The 18,747-nt window shown below is 35.8% G+C and overlaps 1 protein-coding gene across 2 annotated transcripts in view; it reads left to right on the top strand.

The window, feature by feature from the left end:
* The first annotated feature begins 759 nt into the window (after window positions 1–759).
* LOC145295963 (uncharacterized) overlaps window positions 760–18,747 on the top strand; it is a 372,355-nt gene continuing 354,367 nt past the window's right edge. For both annotated transcript variants that reach the window (XM_080141871.1, XM_080141870.1), the window contains exon 1: window positions 760–884. In XM_080141871.1, the coding sequence (XP_079997997.1) occupies window positions 804–884 (81 nt within the window). In that variant the 5' untranslated portion in view covers window positions 760–803. The remainder of the gene's footprint in view (window positions 885–18,747) is intronic.

The raw sequence follows: 18,747 nt of genomic DNA, 5'->3' as shown, positions 1-18,747 counted from the left end.
ATCCGTTACCAAGACTACTGAAAAAATGGTGGGATCCTTCTACCGCTCCAGTAGATATCTCACTGCTGATGCAAATCTCTACCAAGTATGTCCAAAGATGGCATACTGTTGCCACATCTGGGCAGGAGTTGCTAGAAGCAGCTTATCCTGCCTTGACAGAGTTCAAAGTAGACTTTGTAGCCTAGTGGGGGATGCTCTTTTCTCTTCCCTGCAACCTTTTACTCATAGAAGAGTCGTTGCATGCCTCTGCTTTATTGTTATTTTCATGGCAAGTGCTCATCTGAGTTTCAATCTATGGTCTCTCCGGCCTGACTTTCACGAAAACACTCATCTAGTTGAAATTAATATCAATAATTTCCCCCACTCTTTATCTGTGCCTTAACCTAAACGTAGATTTCATGAACCAAACTTCTTTCTTAGAACTGCACGCTTGTGGAATTCTGTTCCGTTTTCCTGCTTTCCAACTGACTACAATATTGTCGTTTTTAAGTCCAACGTGATGAGCAATCCCCTTAACTAATACAATTTACCAAATTTCCACTGCTAACGATTACTACATTTTCCCATTGACTACTGTACATTCATTAACCCGTATCCTCAAGTGGCCTCCGGGCCTTGATAAGTGATGACTCCTTTGTAAAAAAAAAACACACATGCAAACACATCACACAGGGGAGGTAACTCCAAAATATAAGCCAAGGGAGGTAATGACGAGTAAGAGACAAGGGAGATAACTAGAAGAATACCGTCGCGTTAAAAATGATTTGTTTTGCTTATTATTTCACGTGATACCGACAAACAAGATGGCGCCGCCTGTGGCATCTCTTCCGAAGGATGGGAATAGTGATACAGGTTCTATCTTGGCACAGGCTCCTACCCCTGCCGTAAGTACGCACTTACTAATAATTAAACAACTTAGTAAAAGATTGATGCCGTTCAAAGCGCTCCCCAGACAATGGAGGTCGCTCTCCCGATCTTTCTTATTCTACTTTCCCGATTGTTCGTACTTCTTTTATTATTATCATTCTAGTAAAATCTTAATGAGTTGTTTTGTTTTGATGGGAACCGCCTCCCTTTAATCTTGTTCGTGTTGATTATTTAATTGCTATATAAGCCGAATTGATTTATGAAAACTAAGTATGATTTGGTATATTGGAATCTTCTCAATTGTTTTTCACAGTTACTGGTATTTTGTTTTCTACCATATTTTTTAGTTTATTTTAATTTCGCTTTTCGCAAAGGTAAGAAATAACAGGTAGTCTAAAATATTACAATATAACCGTAATGTTGTTATTATTTTATTTATTTATTTATTTACTTTTAATTTGAAAAAAAGGAAACAGTTTGTAAACAAGAAGACGTGTTTTTTTTTTGTTTTTTTTTTAAATAGGATTTTCAAATTAAATTCAATTTTTACGATATCTTTTGTTTATTAAAATGTTAGGTGAAATTACAGTGCAGTTACAAAAAGAAAGAAAAAGTCCCACAGTCCCAAGTTAAGAATCAGTTTAGTGATGTTATTATTTCAGTACGGTCCGTGTTCTACATAAGTACCCAATGCAGCTGTTCTTTAACTTAGGTTAATTCCCATTTCAGTCACGTAGACTCTTTAGAGTGAAATAAGTTTCAGCATTACTCTTAAATATGGGTAAAACCGCAGTTTAGCGACCTGAACATAATGTGATGAAAATGTAGGTGCTTATTTAAAAAAAAAAAAAAGGGGGGGGGGCATGTGCAAAAAAAATCTAGTAAATTTTTACAACGTGCCCCAGCACACCCCAACCTCCCCATGTTAAGAACGGCTTTCGGAAAACACCCTCAACCTCGAAAGCTGTTCTTAACATGGGGTCGTTTTGGGGGTGTTTATACTACACTGGGGCAGGTCGTAAAAAAATACCAAAAATCTTTATTGTGTGCGCACTCGTTAAGGAACGAAGATGTCATATTCGAAAAACCATGTAAATTGATCGAATAGTTTGTTTTCTTTTAACTAAGATAATAAAAATTTACGATTTTTAGCGATTCAATACTAAATGCATTTATAAGGCTGGTTTTGATTTCAATACTTCGAATTGAGTTGTCACCCCCTTATGCTGGATCAAAAACATGGTCGATCGACCAAAAATCACTAAGACTTGCTTAGTTATAAAAGGTCAAAATATGCTAGAGTACCAACTAAAGACTTACCTTTATAAAGTTGATTTTTAGAGGTATTCGGGTCTGTTTTGAACAAATATCACATTTAAAATTGCCGCCGACAAGTAGTTTTCAAGATATTTAGACTTTTAAATGATTTTCTAATGTGTTCCCTATTGTTTTCGCTGGTTGCTATGCTTGTTATTGCACGTGTGCATACAATTTTTGTGCACTTTGACCAAATTTGATTTTCTTAGTTAAGAAAAACTACTTGATCAATTTATGCGATTTTTGGATGCAACAACTTCACTCTGTGATGAGTATGTACATCGTAAAGCTATTTTGGGGATTTCGCAGAGAAGCCGACAAGAAAAGGTAAAAATTCAAATTTTTTTTTTTTTTTTTTTTTTACACAGGCATTACCACATTATCAAGGCCAGGAGCCCACTCAAGGATAAGGGTTAAAGTGTACAGTAGACATTGGAAAATATAGTAATCATTAGTAATGAAAATTCGGCAAATTTGTTAACTCATATGGAACGGCTCATCAAGAACTTATTTACGTTAGACTTGAAGACAACCATATTGTAGTCAGCCGGAAAGCAGGAAAACGGAAGACAATTTCACAGGCATGCAGTTCTAAGAAAGAAGCTTTGTTCATGGAATCTACGTTTAGGTTTAGGTGCAGATAAAGAGTGGGGGGAATTATTGATAGTGTTTTCAGCTAGAAGAGTGTTTCTTGTGAAAGTTTGGCGAGGGGGGACCATAGACTGAAGCTCGGTCGAACACTTTCCATGAAAATAACGATACATCAGAGACAAGCTCGCAACATCTCTCCTGTGAGATAGAGGTTGTCCTCTTATACAGAAGCAGGTCAATAGAATCACAATTTAATGAATCACAACAAAATGAAGTTGGAATAAGAGTTCATATAAGTTTCCCAAACTGGGAAATAATTTAAGGATCTCATTTAAGAGGATTGCTACAGAAGTCATGAGTCCGCAAGAATTCTTCTGCGGAGAAGAGGAGCAGGAAAAATTCTCCCATTCAATTCTCATAGAGACAAGACAAGGTAAGCCTTGTTGGAACAAATATCAAATGGAATCTGATTTTGGGCACTTTTCAAAATAAAAATTTGATGCTTTAATGTATGCATAAAGAAAACTTCTGTCAAGAAGCTCAACTCCCATCAACCATTGCATTATACTGGAAGTGCTTCCAGCTATGTAAATTTCAACACTCCTCAAAATAGAGCAAAAAGTAATGAATATTCATTATTTTTTTCAATACTTGTAACAGAAGATTTTGTCAAATTCTTCAAGTTTGAACTTAAACATTTTTATTATTTTTTAAATTTAATTTTAATTAAATGTTTTAACTTTAAGTGATTCTTAAAAGAGCAAAGAACTGTTTATATAGATACTAACGTAACCACATTTGTTTTATAAGAGTAATGTTACACATTTTTTTTTTTTTTACAATCAAGAATAATTTTACCAACTTCCAGATCAAATGATTTTACAAGTAATGAGTAATTTTATTGTTTTCTATTTTAACTCAAAGTTATACAAAGAATCTGTTTTATTATTTTAATCTCAATGTATATCTTCTCTTCATCCTATATGAGAAGGAAAAGCTTAATTTACTGGTCATTTACATATTAATATTAACAGGAGAAAAGCCTTGTGCTGCACAATCTGAACAAAGTCAATCTCCACAAGTCTCTTACTCAGAGACTCCCATGCAGTCAAAGTGGTATCATCTGTTGCATTTATCACAAAATATCATTGAGGAAAAGCTGTCATTCCTAACAGAACAAATAAGACAAATAAGTTCTATCTTCTTCAAATTCAGCCTTTGCATAATCTGCAGAAGAACCTTCCCCAATTTCTAACAGATACAAATGCTTTTGGAAATGGATCTGTTCACAAACATCCCTTAATATACAGCCAGAACGAACTTGTCCATCCTTCCCATGAATGAGACAAACAACCTTACCAAAACTCCAGAAGGGTCTTGTTCGGTTTGATGTCTTGACCAAAACAAGATTACCAACTGATATTTTCTCTGTGCAATGACTTGTCATATTCCTGTCCTCTTAAGGAAAGAAGATAATTGTTATACCATAATTCACAGAATTTCTTCACAAAGTCCTCCCTTAACTGAAGAGATTTCAACAGTTTGACCCTACTTGAAGAATCAGGACAGAGGTTGTCAACCCAACAATAAACGCAGGTTGTAATGGTTTTCAAAAAATGTGTTCAGGGTTAAAATAGCTAGGCCCCTGTTAGAAGAAGCAATATATGTGAGTGGTCTGTCATTAACAGCTCTCTCAACATCTGTAATTACTGTTAGGAAATCAAAATATTCTAATTTCTTCTTTCCTATCAGCTTATTCAAATACTGTTTAACCATCTGTATCAGTCACTCCCACACATCCCCATGCCAGGCGGAATAAAGAGTAAGAGACATAGATCTGAAATGTTCCTTGAACTCATCAGAAACAAATACTTCAGACAATACTATCCCTGATGCCAAGAAAGTCTTAGCGTTATATGAATAAACATGTGTAGGCACTCCAAATAAATTTGTGAACCTAAAGAAGGTCAGCAAAATGAACGAGTACTCATATCGGGCAGCAATTCTAATTGCACTGCTCGGAGACTCATACAGGCAAACTCAAAATATACATTTCAATATCTTCATTCAAAGCATCCAGTAAAATCCACCCCAACTTGCTGGAAGGGATGAACAAAATTAACTCTTTGCGCATGCAACTGAGAACCAGTTGGTGCCTCAACTGGTAAAAAATTTATCCTTTTGCATATAGGGCAGGGATGAATTACAGCCTTTACAGATTGTCTTCCTTAGAGAATTCAGAGCCCTATTAAACTTCACTTTGTCAAAGTCAAGTTCATGCTCAAATAGCAATAACTCGGATAAGCTTCTTCAATAATTAGTTTTGTCAGGTTATGATGTTTCCCCAATAAGACTGGGTATTTCACCTGATAAGGATGGATATCCGAATCCTGAATGTGACCATTTGTCATCCAAAATCAAACTAAGACGAGCAACTTTTGGCGACATATTTTTCACTAATGTTTTGTTTAAGTATTGCAATTCCTCTGAGAACTCTTCCTTTGCATTTCTGCCAAGAGTAACAATTTAGTTCTATTGGTGGTGTCCATCTGTCAGCACTTCAATTTCTCAATGAATTCCAAAACTTTCTCTTAAACATTAATCATTTTACTCAATGATAAAAATTTAGATATCGCCAAAGGCAGGCTTCTGTCGGTAGAGGTATCCTCTGTATGCAAACATGAAATAATTCTCTTATTAGAGTCATTAAGATACGGTAGGAGGTGCAGTCAGCCATTCAATATTAGCCTGCCTTATTCAATCAGGACCATAGACCCATAAATCATGTGGCTGGTAGAACTTAGAAGAGGAAATACCTCAAGTAAGTATGTATGCTGGATTCTCAGTTGTAGAAATGTATTTGTAAAGAACTGGGGTGTTGAATTCATTCTTTAACTCCTCCACCATTTTTTTAATGTCTGTAATACAGTTTTGGACAAGTATGTTGCCCTTAGAAGATCTCCCATTAAGAGCCCAAGATAAAATAATGTGAACAACAACTGAGGTCATTGATCTCAAGACATTGGGAAGTATCTTACAGACTAAGTTCCAGAGTGGGTAGGAGTTTATTTTTCTTTAATGGAGCCACTTTGGCCTTTGCAAAAATCAAAAAAACATTCATTGCCTTGTTTAGCATACAGAGAAAAACCATGTCTCCTTAGAAGCATCACAGAAACACAAAAATTCAATAGGAGTACTTTCCCTTAAGGCTCTTCTAAGGAATGTCATCTCACTCAATTGACTTAACTCCTCTACCAATGACCTCAAATTATTATGGAGCCCCCCCCCCCTCTCTCTAACTCTCTTATCCCAAGACAACTTCATTTTCCATAGATTGCTAATAAATTTTTTCCCCTGAATAGTAACAGGGAGACACAAGGACAAAGGATCATAAATCTTGGAAAACTGCGCTAAGAAACTGTGCTTAGTGTTAACTTCAGGGTTAACAACTGTGTAGCAAGGATCACCAAATCTTTCTGTGTGAAATAAAGGTATCCCAACATCCTTTCTGACACAGAAAGAGGAAAGTAAGCACTCCTATCCTCAATCATTTTCTGTTGCAAACTCTCATTATTGGAGTTACAAGATTGCAAATCAAATCCAGTTTTTTCAGCCAATCACGAATAGAACAATAAATAGACCTGAGCGACTCCAAATCACTACTGGTTTTGTCCAGGTTGTCAACATAAAAATCATTGAAAAGAACAGCATATACTTCATCATAAGTGAACCTTCAGTATTTGAGTATGAAACTCAAGATGAACAGACTGGCATTAAAACCAAAGATAATAGATTTATACCTGAAGATACATAAATGATCACTATTCACCAGGGAAAAACAAAATCGATTTTTGTTCTTTTCAGTTCTTAGATGGACTTGTAAAAGTGCCTTCCTGAGATCTCCCAGGAGCACATAATCGTTTTTCCTAAATGCTACTAACGTTCAACAAATTGGCAGTCAAATTAACTCCAGAGAAATTCCTCTCCGCCTTTAAAAGAACAATAGAAAATCAGACAAATTTTAGTGGTGACTTCTACACCCTGTTTGGAGGATTCAACAATAGTTTTTGAAGTCTTCCCGGGATACATGGATGGGTTCTCTGATGCCCATTTTTTCATACTCCCAAAGACATATCGTCTTCCTATAGTCCTTTCTTTTCTAGGGAGTTCACTATTCTCTAAAATCTTCAAGGACGGGACATAACTCTCCTCCACCTGAGGTATATTGTTCCCATCCCAAGGCAGATCAATGTAGTACTTCCCCGCCTTCAGAACAATAGTTTCCTTGAAAGTATTAATTTTGTCCTCATCATAAGATAACAAATCAGTCCCTATCTATTTTAGTCGAGTTGAGAGAAAAAAATACTTCTCAATTCCATGTTTGACAGAGGATTCCTCAAAAATCAGGAAATGAAGGCACTGGATTCAATACTCTTTTAATAAGATAGTTTGGGCACTTTGGTAAATTGTGGATTGAATGAGTAAAGGAAGGGGAGACACGCCTTCTCTCTAAACCTTTCCTCAAAAAACAACTTATTTGTCCAAAGCAAATTTGTAGTTTGCCAAGTAGAACCGTCCAGGCATTCAATTAAACAGAAAACCATAAAGCATTTGTTAAAGTCCAAGCCTATAATACCAGGTTCAAGTTATCATAGTTTGAACTTAGATGAAATCTCGCTTCATTTATATTAGCCACAATCTTGGCAAAGCAAGAGATTTTAAATTTCAAGTTTAAATCATTAGTAAATAATGCAGTAAAAGAAAAGGGATTCTGTGAGACCTGTTTTAAAGAATCTCATCTGGATGAAGATCAATATTCTTGGTATTCATAAATATACTTTTGGACATACTAGCAGTTTCAGAGTGAATACCCTCTTGAGAACCCAATTTTTTTATACAGCACTAGAAAAAAAAAACAACTTTGGCTTCAGTGTACATAAATGAATGAGGGACCCCCTTTTTTCCTTTAACTGATACTTGTAGCACAGGATAAATGCACTCATTGTGTGTGTTCGTTACAACTCTACTTTCAACCGAGTCGTTGTTTGTTTCGTTCACCACATTCTTTTCTTCTACCTCTTCTTTTACACATGTCCGTTCGCATTAGTGACTAAAAATCATCTGTCCTCCTGCTTTCCTTTCTTCGTTATTTATGGAACCAGGGTACGAGATTCTCTGAGATTCCACGAGACTTTTTTCCACATAAAAGCCTGCGGGAGCCATCTTGATTCTGCCGCTTTAACAGTAAGCCACTTCTTTCTCCACATTGTGAGTAGCAGACAGTATGGAAGCGACAAAGACTTGAGTTGATTTCAAGCACATCACCAAAAAATGCAATCTAGCCCTACAAGAAATGCATGGGTATGGAAATCTCTTTATTCCCAGGCAGTTCGTTTTCTTGTGAGAACCCAAACAGTTTTTACATAAATCTAACTCTGCTTCGTGTTTAACTTTTGAACAGTAAGATTTGAACATAGAATCATCCTTCATTCTATATTCATACTTATCACATAATTTACAGGATTTATCAGAATGAAATTCCTTCTTATTTTGGAATGATTTCCTTGAGGACTTCATGTCCCTACCATGACGTGTAACTGGTAAGAGGGCAGACATTTTTGGCGGACAATTTTCCTGCTCTTTTTCACTCTGACGTGTTTAATATAATTTTTTGATTAATTGGGGTTTACAGAAGGGTCAGGATGATGAAAAAGATTCTCAAAAATGTTGTCCCTTATATCATCGGGATTCAAAAATTTGTCCTTGGGTACATTTAAAGCTCTTTCATAATTCTCTGACGTAATGTTGAGCTCGGAAACAAGCTCAAAATTAAGTTTTGATTCCAATTATAGAAATTTGTTCACTTCATCATCCAACCTGAATATATAAAATTCGAAACATTTCAGGGATGTCTTGCATTCAAACATGTTCAAGAGGGAATTGTCTTCAAACACCAGGCATTCAATCTCCAACTTAGCTATTGAACTTTTTAACATGCTGTTCTCTCATTCCTCAGATAGAGATCTCCTTCCTCAAACTTTGTCAGTGCGTATTGCTGCATGCTCTGCATCTTCACATTTAACCAATATTTGATCCACCAGATCTTCAGTCTGATAACCATCTTTTTAAGGATGTTAGAATTTCTTTCAGATGGAGACAAACTAGTTTTGTCCAATATTGCAACAGTTGATTCAATCCGGAGTTTCTTTGCCATTAGCTTCATCTCAATTTCTTTCCTTGAGGGAGCCATTTTTGATAACTTAAGCAAATTTAAACTTAATCTCCAATATTAACATCGAAGAAATAATAATTTTTTTAATATGATTTTATAATATTTATTATCTTTTTTAGAATTAAGCAACATTGGTTCCATACTATTAACATTTAAATTAAATGATTCAAAATATTTTTCTTTTTGAATAGTAAAGTATTAATAGCATTAAACAACCATCTCAAGTATTAAATTCTTTTTTTTTTTTTTTTTAACTAATCCTTATTGAACAGCATTCAACATTTAATATTCAAGGATCAAACAATAAAATGTATCTTTTTCGACTGAAATTAATAAGACAAATCAAATCCCTGCATGCAGAATAATTGTTTCCTGCAATAATTTACCAACGTAGAAATTTCTACTACAGAGGTAAAAGACTCTGAAGTCACAAAATTTGCAAGAAACATTTACCTGAATTTATTTTCTTGATTCAATTCAGCATTACAGAAAACATTGCCCCTTAAGCATGCTCCAATTCTGGTAGTTGGCCTCAATGGTAGTCCTCCTTGACTGAGGCAGGTCAAGAAGTCAATAGAATCTCAATTTAATGAATCAAAACAAAATGATGTTCGATTAAGATTTCATATAAGTTTCCCAAACTGGGAAATAATTCAAAAGTCGCATTTAAGAGGATTGCCACAGAAATCATGAGTTCCCAAGAATACTTCTGTGGAGAGGAGGAGTGGGAAAATCCTCCTATTCGATTCTCATAGGGACAAGACAAGGTAAGCCTTGTTGGAACAAATATCAAGTGGAAGCTGATTTTGGGCACTTTCCAAAATTAAAATTAGGCACCTTCATGCATGCGTAAAGGAAACTTTGACCAAGAAGTTCAACTCCCATCAACCATTGCAATACACCAGAGTGCTTCTAACTATGAAAATTTCAACAGTTCTGGCCACTAAAATGCAGTTTTACTTAAACGTATCTTATATACTACTAAAGTACTGGATATGTTTGTAATATTGTTCGCTTGTTACTGTGCACATTTTCCATTTGCGCATGAATGTTTGAGATTTTAGATAGAAAGAAAAGTTCTATTATGAAATCACAATGTATTCTGACTTTATAAAATCATTTAATTTGTAATTCTTGTAAATAAAAAAAGATTATCAATTCATGTAAAGGTTAAGTAATTGTGGCAGTCCGGAATCTTAATTTATCGTTCTAAGGGAGGTAACTAAAGTAGTTGAAAGAAAATAATTTTTTCTTGGAATTACTCGAATGTTTTATTTAAGAAAAATTACAATATTGTTGCATTTTACATTTTTTTGTTATTAATGTTATAAAACTTTGTTAAATTAAATGAAATAGTTGGAAAAAATGCGTTTTTCTTACAATTATAAGTAAAATAGTTACTTCCCTTACAACAATGAGTTAAGATTCCAAATTGCCACAATTATTATTCTCCTACAGAAGGAAGACCCTTATCATTTCAAATGTTTCCAAATGCAATTTATGGAAAAGAAAAACAGAAATGGTCAAAGCCATCTATGATTTGGAAGTCATGAAAAAATACATTTTAAAATAAAAACAAAAAATCTTTTTTTCTTATTTTTTTTTGCATTTCAGCATGTTTTAAAATAGTTTGTTTATTTTCATATTTGAAAATAGCAAAATAAAAATATAATATAAATACATAGCTACCCAAAATCTCGGTGAACAGAAACTTTTTTTTTACCCCCCCAAATAATTGTATACTTGCCGGGAAAAAGATAATTTTTTTGTTTTTATTTCTTTATCTAGGGGGAAGCAGGGGAGACTACAAATGAAATATGAGGGAGATTTATAAATCGTTGTAATTTATTTATTTAAATTATTCATCTGGCCTTTTGGTATTGATTAGTGGTAAAATTTCTGTTCTTTTTTAAGGGGGGGGCTGCAAACAGAGGGCCCAATACTGATGAATTGGAATTAGGCATATTTACAAAATAAGTCAACAAAATATGGACTATTTTTTAATGACTTATTGACTGAGGTTAAGGCTGTAACGTCCTGTGCAGTCCTAGGAAGTCCACCCTCCCAGGCCTTTGCCTCCTGGCTTTTGGGAGAAGTAAGTTTATTGCTTACTGCCTGAGGCGCCCCCATTAAGGAATGCTGACAGGTTGCCCATGCAGTTTTTGCTAGGCCAGAGTGCTCCTCCTTTAGGCCGTGCATTAATAATGGTTGATTGTTATATAATTGATAACCTTATGTTGAATAGCAAGTACACCAGCTAGTGTTAATCTTGATAAAGGTTGAACTATGTGCAGATTGAAGTGACACAAAGTTTGGAAAATAAACAAATTCTTACTAAAGATGATCAGGAAGAGATGTTGTATAAAGTTAGAGAGAGGGAGGTTAAATAGATAAAAAATAGAGTAAAACAAAGAGACATTGTCAGCATGAGGCCACGGATATTGATGTTGATAAAGAAACTAAGTTTTTTCAGTCTATGGAAGGTGCACAGAACAAATCGTAAATAATGCTGTAATAACTGAAAGGAAAATTTTGATAATCACCAAGAGCGAAATTCCTCCCGTAGGATCTCTGTTTTCTGTATCCACATATTTCTCCTTAATAAGATAGTTCAATAATTAGTTAGGAGAATACTAATTATGTGTATTTATTTCTCTCCCATAAAAGAAAGTGACCCCAAAATACATACAAATAACTTGTAAACCACGAAAATATTGCATAATGAAATTTTCAATTAGATGGTGGAACAGTACTATGAAATGATTGAAAACTATTATTAACTCAAAGAATAACTCTATAGATATTTGTTGACATTAGAGTTGAAAACGACCATGTTGTAGTTTGTAGGGAAACATTCCCACAGTAATGTGCACCACAGGTGGAGAGTTCTTGGAAAGAAACTTCAATCATATGAGTTTAGTTTGATCATAAGTGCACTTACAATGATAATAGAGTAGGAAAATACTAACAACATCTCTTCTTTGTGAAAGAGACTGTAGGGAAGCAAAGAGACCATATCTTCTACTAGGTTGCAAAATCGATCTTGTACTCTCTCAAGGCAAATAAGAGTGCTTCCAGATATGGCAGCATAAAATCTGCATTTATTTATTTTTTTGTTGTTGCATTTTATATTTTATTTAATATTTACTAGTGGGAGGCATCTGGTCTTGTCGAGTCATAAAATATGCTTAAATATAATATTTTAATTTAAACAGATTTTGTACATATTATTATAGAATCAATTCTCTATTGATTATTTAGTATATATTATAGTACTCAATGAATAGTCATGATTTCAAAAATAAAAAATGACTTGGATGCCATCAGCTAGAATCGAAACCAAAAAAAAAATTTCTAGTGTTCGAGCCTGAGACGTTACCCACGTAAGAAATAACTAAAAATAAACTAACATTTATGTACAAATATATATATATATATATATATATATATTACTCTTCTATGTTTAAGTTGACTTAGACTTGCCAAGTACTAATTTCTTTCAATTTTGACTCCTTAACAACTATTAGATGGACATAAAAGTTATTGAGGAATTATTAATTTTGATTTCAAATAAGTTTTCGTTATAATACATTTACTTTATATATCATTTTAAAGAGTTTTTCCATTCCATCTAATCATTTAAATTACAATCGTTTTAAAACACTTATTTCTTTTTTTCAGAACATCGAATACAAAATGTAAAAAAAGCAAATTTGCACAATTTTCTTATTTCAATTCAAGCTAGGCCGAAAAGCTGTTGAAACAGCTTGCGATATGAATGAAGCGTTTGACCCAAGAACTGAACGCACAGCACAATGGTGGTTTAAGAAATTTCATAGCGGCGATGATAGTTTTGAATATGATGAGCGTGGTGGTTGGCGATCAGATGTAGACAATGATCAATTAAGAGCATTAGTTGAAGCCAATCCACACATAACTGTTTGAGAACTTGCTTTTGAATTAGACAAAAAAAAAACACAAATAAACCTAGAACCCCATCCTCCAACATAGACCCCTACTACCATGTCTCCTTCTCCAACGTCAGGGTTCTACATTCCAACCTTCCAGAGGTTGAAACCCAATTACAGGAGACAAAACCAGACATATTTTTTCTAAGTGAAACTGGAATAGGGCCGGCCACCTCCCTAGATGAGTTCATAATTAATGGATACTCTAACTTAACATCTAAATCTGACCCCCAAGATCGCCATGGGCATGGAATATGTGCCTACATTGAAGATGGCTTCCCGTGTGGCAGGGATATCTCCAGAGAAGACCCTAATTTACCTTATATGTGCTTCCGGGTTTCACTTGCTTACACCACCGCATTTATATTTGCCCTCTATCGCCCCCACAACAGCGGAGAGGAACTATCTTTAAGAGTATATTTGAGAAAATTGACCACATTCTGTCTACTCATCCCGCGGCTAACATTCACATTTGCGGTGATTTCAATGTCCACAATATGGAATGGCTGACCCACTCAAATAAGACTGATGATGAGGGGAGGTTCTGTCATGATTTTGCCATTGCCTATGACCTTACTCAGATTGTTTGCGAGCCCACCCGTGTGCCCAATACTACCGGTCAGTACGCAAGCCTTCTAGACCTTTTTCTCTCCACTTCCCCTGAGCTATGCTCATGTGCCGTTCTATCTCCTCTCGGATCCTCCGACCACTCCGTTGTATCAGTTAAGATAAAAATGAAATATAATAAGTCTAGACATACTTCTCCACCGTACTGTATACCGATAATCTATGGCTGACTGGGATAGCTTCCGTACATTCATATCTGATCTACCTCTCTATTCCATGTTTAAAAAGGATGTGTCTTCTATAGTATCAGACCTGACCGAATGGTTAATTGTAGGCATAAACAAATTCATACCATCCAAAAAATTCCAGCAAAAACCTAACAGGCAGCCATGGTTCTCCCCTGAATGTGTTACTGCCATTGCACACAGAAATCATTTTTCCATAGCTACCAACGTAATAGATGCACTGAGACTAAAGCTACTTTCAGGACCGCCAGCAACCACTGTAAAAGAATAATAAAAAATGCAAGAGAGCTATATGCTCAATCCGTTAAATCCAAAGTAGCTGAGCAGCGGCTTAGTTCCCACCAGTTCTGGCAAATAGCAAATAGGATCCTGAACAGAAGCGTGTGTTCTATTCCAACCATTATCAATGGTCCAGAGGTCATCTCGTCAGCATCCGACAGGGCCAAACTTTTTGCCAAAAACTTTGCAGCAAATTCTACCCTATGCGACGAAGGCCATCAACTCCCCGTATTTCCTCCTACAACACACAACACGCTAGGTAACATACAAATATCTGTGTGTGAGGTCGCCAAGCTAATCAAGACCCTTGATTCCAGTAAAGCAACTGGCCCTGACGGTATTCCAATTATAGTGTTAAAATAGCTACAACCAGAACTTGCCCCCATACTTACCAAACTGTTTAAACATTGCCTTAAAGAGAAGTGCTTTCCAACACCCTGGAAAACCTCATCAGTATGTTCTGTATTTAAGAATTCAGGTAATAAGTCATCTCCCTCTCAATACAGACCAATAAGTCTCCTGGGTGTCATGAGTAAGTTGCTGGAATCCGTATTAAATAGAGAAGTAGTCAACCACCTCAGCAGAAATAACCTTCTTAGTGACCCGCAATATGGTTTCCGTTCTGCTAGATCTACAGCAGACATGCTAACAGTTATATCACATAGAATTAGCGAATCTCTCGACAAAGGCTTCATTTCTAGGGTAATTGCTCTTGACATATCAAAGGCCTTCGAAAAGGTATGGCATAAAGGCCTACTTCACAAGATTTCCAGCTACAGTATAACTGGAAATGTTTTCTCTATCATTAAATCATTTCTCTCCGATAGGCTCATAAGAGTAGTGGTTGATGGGCAGAAATCAGAGGCCCACAGTATTAATGCTGGAGTCCCTCAGGGGTCCATGCTGGTCCCAACTCTCTTATTGATCTACATCAATGATCTCCCAAAACACATACTAAAATCATTCATTGACATCTATGCTGATGACACGACTATCTATGGCAACACATCAAAGGCTGTAAATGACAAAGTTCTCTCTGATTCTCTCTCCTCAGATCTTGAGCGCATTGTTCAGTGGGGGAGAGGTGGCTGGTTACCTTTAATGCATCTAAGACCAAGCTCCTATCATTACATCATGAACGCTCTGTTCCCCATTTGGCATCGATTAAAATAAATGGCTCTCGTCTAGGGGAGGCCTCATGTTTTGATAAGCTTCTGAGTTTGACCTTTACTCCGGATCTGAAATGGAACACATACATCAAGTCTGTGGCCAAAATCGCTGGGAAAATGGTGGGATCCTTCTACCGCTCCAGAAAATATCTCACTAATGATGTAATTCTCTATCTATATAAAAGCCAAGTACGTCCAAGGATGGAGTACTGCTGCCACATCTGGGCAGGAGCTGCTAAAAAGAGCCTATCCTGCCTTGACAGAGTACAAAATAGACTTTGTGACTTGGTGGGGGATGCCCTTTTCTCTTCCCTGCAACCTCTCTCCCACAGAAGAGACGTTGCAAGCCTGTCTCTGTTTTATCGTTATTTCCATGGCAAGTGCTCGTCTGAGCTCCATTCTCTGGTCCCCCCTCGCCAGTCTTTCACGAAAAACACCCGACTAGCTGAAAACACTGTCAATAATTTTCCCCACTCTTTATCCGTGCTTAAATCAAAACGTAGATTCCATGAACAAAGCTTCTTTCTTAGAGCTGCATGACTGTGTAACTCTCTGCCGCTTGCCTGTTTCCCCCCTCTCCCGAATTCAACTTGGATGCCTTCAAGTCCAACACAAACAAATTCCTGATGAACCGCCCCCTTAAGTAATGACACCTTATCAAATCCCCAATACTAACTATTACTATGATACTATCCCATTGATTACTGTACACACAATAACCCTTATCCCCGAGTGGCTCCTGGGCCTTGATAAGTGGTGACCCCCATGTAAAAAAAAAAGAAAAAAAAAAAGGAAAAAAAACATAGCACATACAATGATTTCCAAACACTTGAGAGAGATTGGCAACACAAAAAAAACTTGATGAATGGGTACCTCACGAATTGAACGACAACCAAAAGAAACGCCGTTATGAAGTGACATCTTCCCTTTTACACAAGAACAACCCGTTTTTTAACCGGCTGTGACTTGCAATGAAAAGTGGGTTCTTTACGACAATCAGCGACACTTAGCTCAGTAGTTAGACACCAATGAAGTTCCATGACATTTCCCGAAGCTGGAGCTGCGCTAAAAGAAGGTCATGCTGATTGTTTGGTCTGTGACCAGCCTCACATATTACAGTTTTTTTTAAAGGAAGCCAAAACCATTCCGGCAGTGAAGTACTGCCAATAAATAAATGAAATGCATCAGAAACATCAATAACAACATCCAGCATTAGTCAACAGAAAAGGTCCCTTCTATGACAATGCCCAACTGCACATTGCTAAACCAATCCTGCAGAAATTGAACGAATTGGACTACAAAACTCTGCCTCATCCATCATACTCTTCAGCCCTCTCAACTACTGACTACTACTTTTTCAAGCATCTCAACAACTTTCTGTGTGAGAAATGCTTCAAAAAACCTAAGCGATATTAAAAACGCCTTCAATGACTTCATCGCCACTAAAGCGCAAGATTTTTACGTTACTGACATAAACACATTTGTTTTGCGTTGGCAAAAGTCTGTTGATTCTGATGGTGCTTATTTGATTTGAGATCATTTAACTTTTGTTTGAACTGAGATATGTTCATCTGAATTTAAAAGTCAAAAACCGTAAGAACTTTCTTGTCAACCTGATATTTTAACTGGATAAAGACCTATAAAAAATGGCCTACAAAAAATGCAATCATTTGACTTGCCTAATGCTGCTCTGCAACTTTCTGTCTCAGAAGAGATACAGTTTGAAAAAATGGAGAGATACATAGTTTTATAACTGGGATTCAATTTTTTATTTTAGTAATCAATAGGTATTTGTTTCCAGTGCTAAATTTAACTAATACTTTCTAAGTACTAAAAACAATTTCAGATTTAATAAAACAATAGCTTTTGATATATCAAACACTTTTTTGATAGGGGCTGGCGCAAAGGCTTGCTTCACAAACCATGAAATTTTAGCAGTCAAAAACATGACTATGTGGTTAATGATACAGATTGAAAACCTAGGTGTACTAAGTTCAAATCCAGTTTGTTCAACAAAAACACTTTCATGAAACCCAAACTTGACCTTGTGTCTAACATCCTATAGATAAATAAAATAAACATTGTCATTTCTTTCCTCTGGTGGAGATCAGCCCTAGAAGGCATGGTAATTTGAAGATATACATCTCCCAGAAAGGAATTTCAGCAGCTGACGTTGATTAATATTTAATACCTTTCTATTCACTAAGTTTCTAGCAGCCTACACCCAGTAGTATATGCCATACAAATATTATTTGTTATTTATAGAAGAGCCTTGTTTTTTCTTTTTCTTTTTTTCTTAGGCAATCTATTTTTTTGTTTGTTTGTTTTTTTTTTTGTTTGGTTTTGCACAGATTACTATAGAAGTCTTACAGTTTATGTGAAGATTAGCTCCTATAAAATATCTGGTAATATATTTGCAACCATCAAATCCTTTCTCTTAGGTTTATAAAAGTATTTTTTTTTTATGGGCAGAGGTTGGAAGTACGTAGAATCAATTTCAGTGTCTTGAGGGATCTATTCTGAAGACAATGCTCTTCCTGATCTTCATTAATGATCTGCTAAATCCTAATATCATTTGTTGACCTCTGTGCAGACACCACGACTGTCTATGGCTGTACCTCTAAGAGCCCCGATGATCAAGATGTTACTTATTCTCTTTCTTTGGACTTGAACAATTTGGTGCAATGGGGGGGGGGTATAACTTTTTATATTTAACACTTCCAAAACTAAATTTCTCTCCTTTCAACACCTATACTTAAATCCCTGTTTTGCTCCAGTAAAAACGAAGGACTTTGTTTTTGAATATGTCCCTTATTTTGATAGTCTCTAGTTTAAAATGGAAATCGTATATCCAGTTTGTTATTAAATCAATTGGAAAAATGGTTAAATGGTTGTATTTGTCTAATACTCCAGAAAGTATCTGACTCCAGATACAATCGTCAACCTAATATGAGTCAGATACAATTAGATATTACTGCCACACCATGGGAAGTGCTAAACAGAAGATTCTCTCCTGCCTTGACACTAAAATTGTCTTCAGAATCTGGTAGAGGGTGATCTCTTCCCTCAAATCCTTTCTCACAGAAGTGATGTTACTAGTCTTTATCTACTCGATTGTTATTTCCATGGAAAGTACCCGACTGAGCTTCAATCTTTGATTCCTCCTTCTAAAACATTCACAGCAAGAACTTGTATTACAACCACATTTAAAAAAGACTTTCCTTTCTCATTGCATATGCTTAGTCTCTGGCGAAATTTCCATGAAAATAGTTTCTTTGCAAGATCTTCCCACCTGTAGAACACATTACCATGGAATTGCTTCCCTGCTGATTACAACATGGTTGTCTTCAAATCAAATATTAACAAATACTTGGCAATTTTTATTTTTGTTCTATTTCAAAGTGCCCTTTTTGTTGGAAACTGGATTTCCTTATATTGAAAACCAACCTTGTGTCTTACTCTGCCCTTCTGGGAAGGCAAGTAAATAGAAATCTTTATCCTCAAGTAGCTCT

This window comes from Euprymna scolopes, chromosome 16 (genome assembly GCF_053919585.1).
Source record: "Euprymna scolopes isolate OS-2025 chromosome 16, ASM5391958v1, whole genome shotgun sequence".
Taxonomy (NCBI): domain Eukaryota; kingdom Metazoa; phylum Mollusca; class Cephalopoda; order Sepiida; family Sepiolidae; genus Euprymna; species Euprymna scolopes.
The sequence above is the reverse complement of the archived record's forward strand: the minus strand, read 5'-3'. Positions and strand labels throughout refer to the sequence as shown.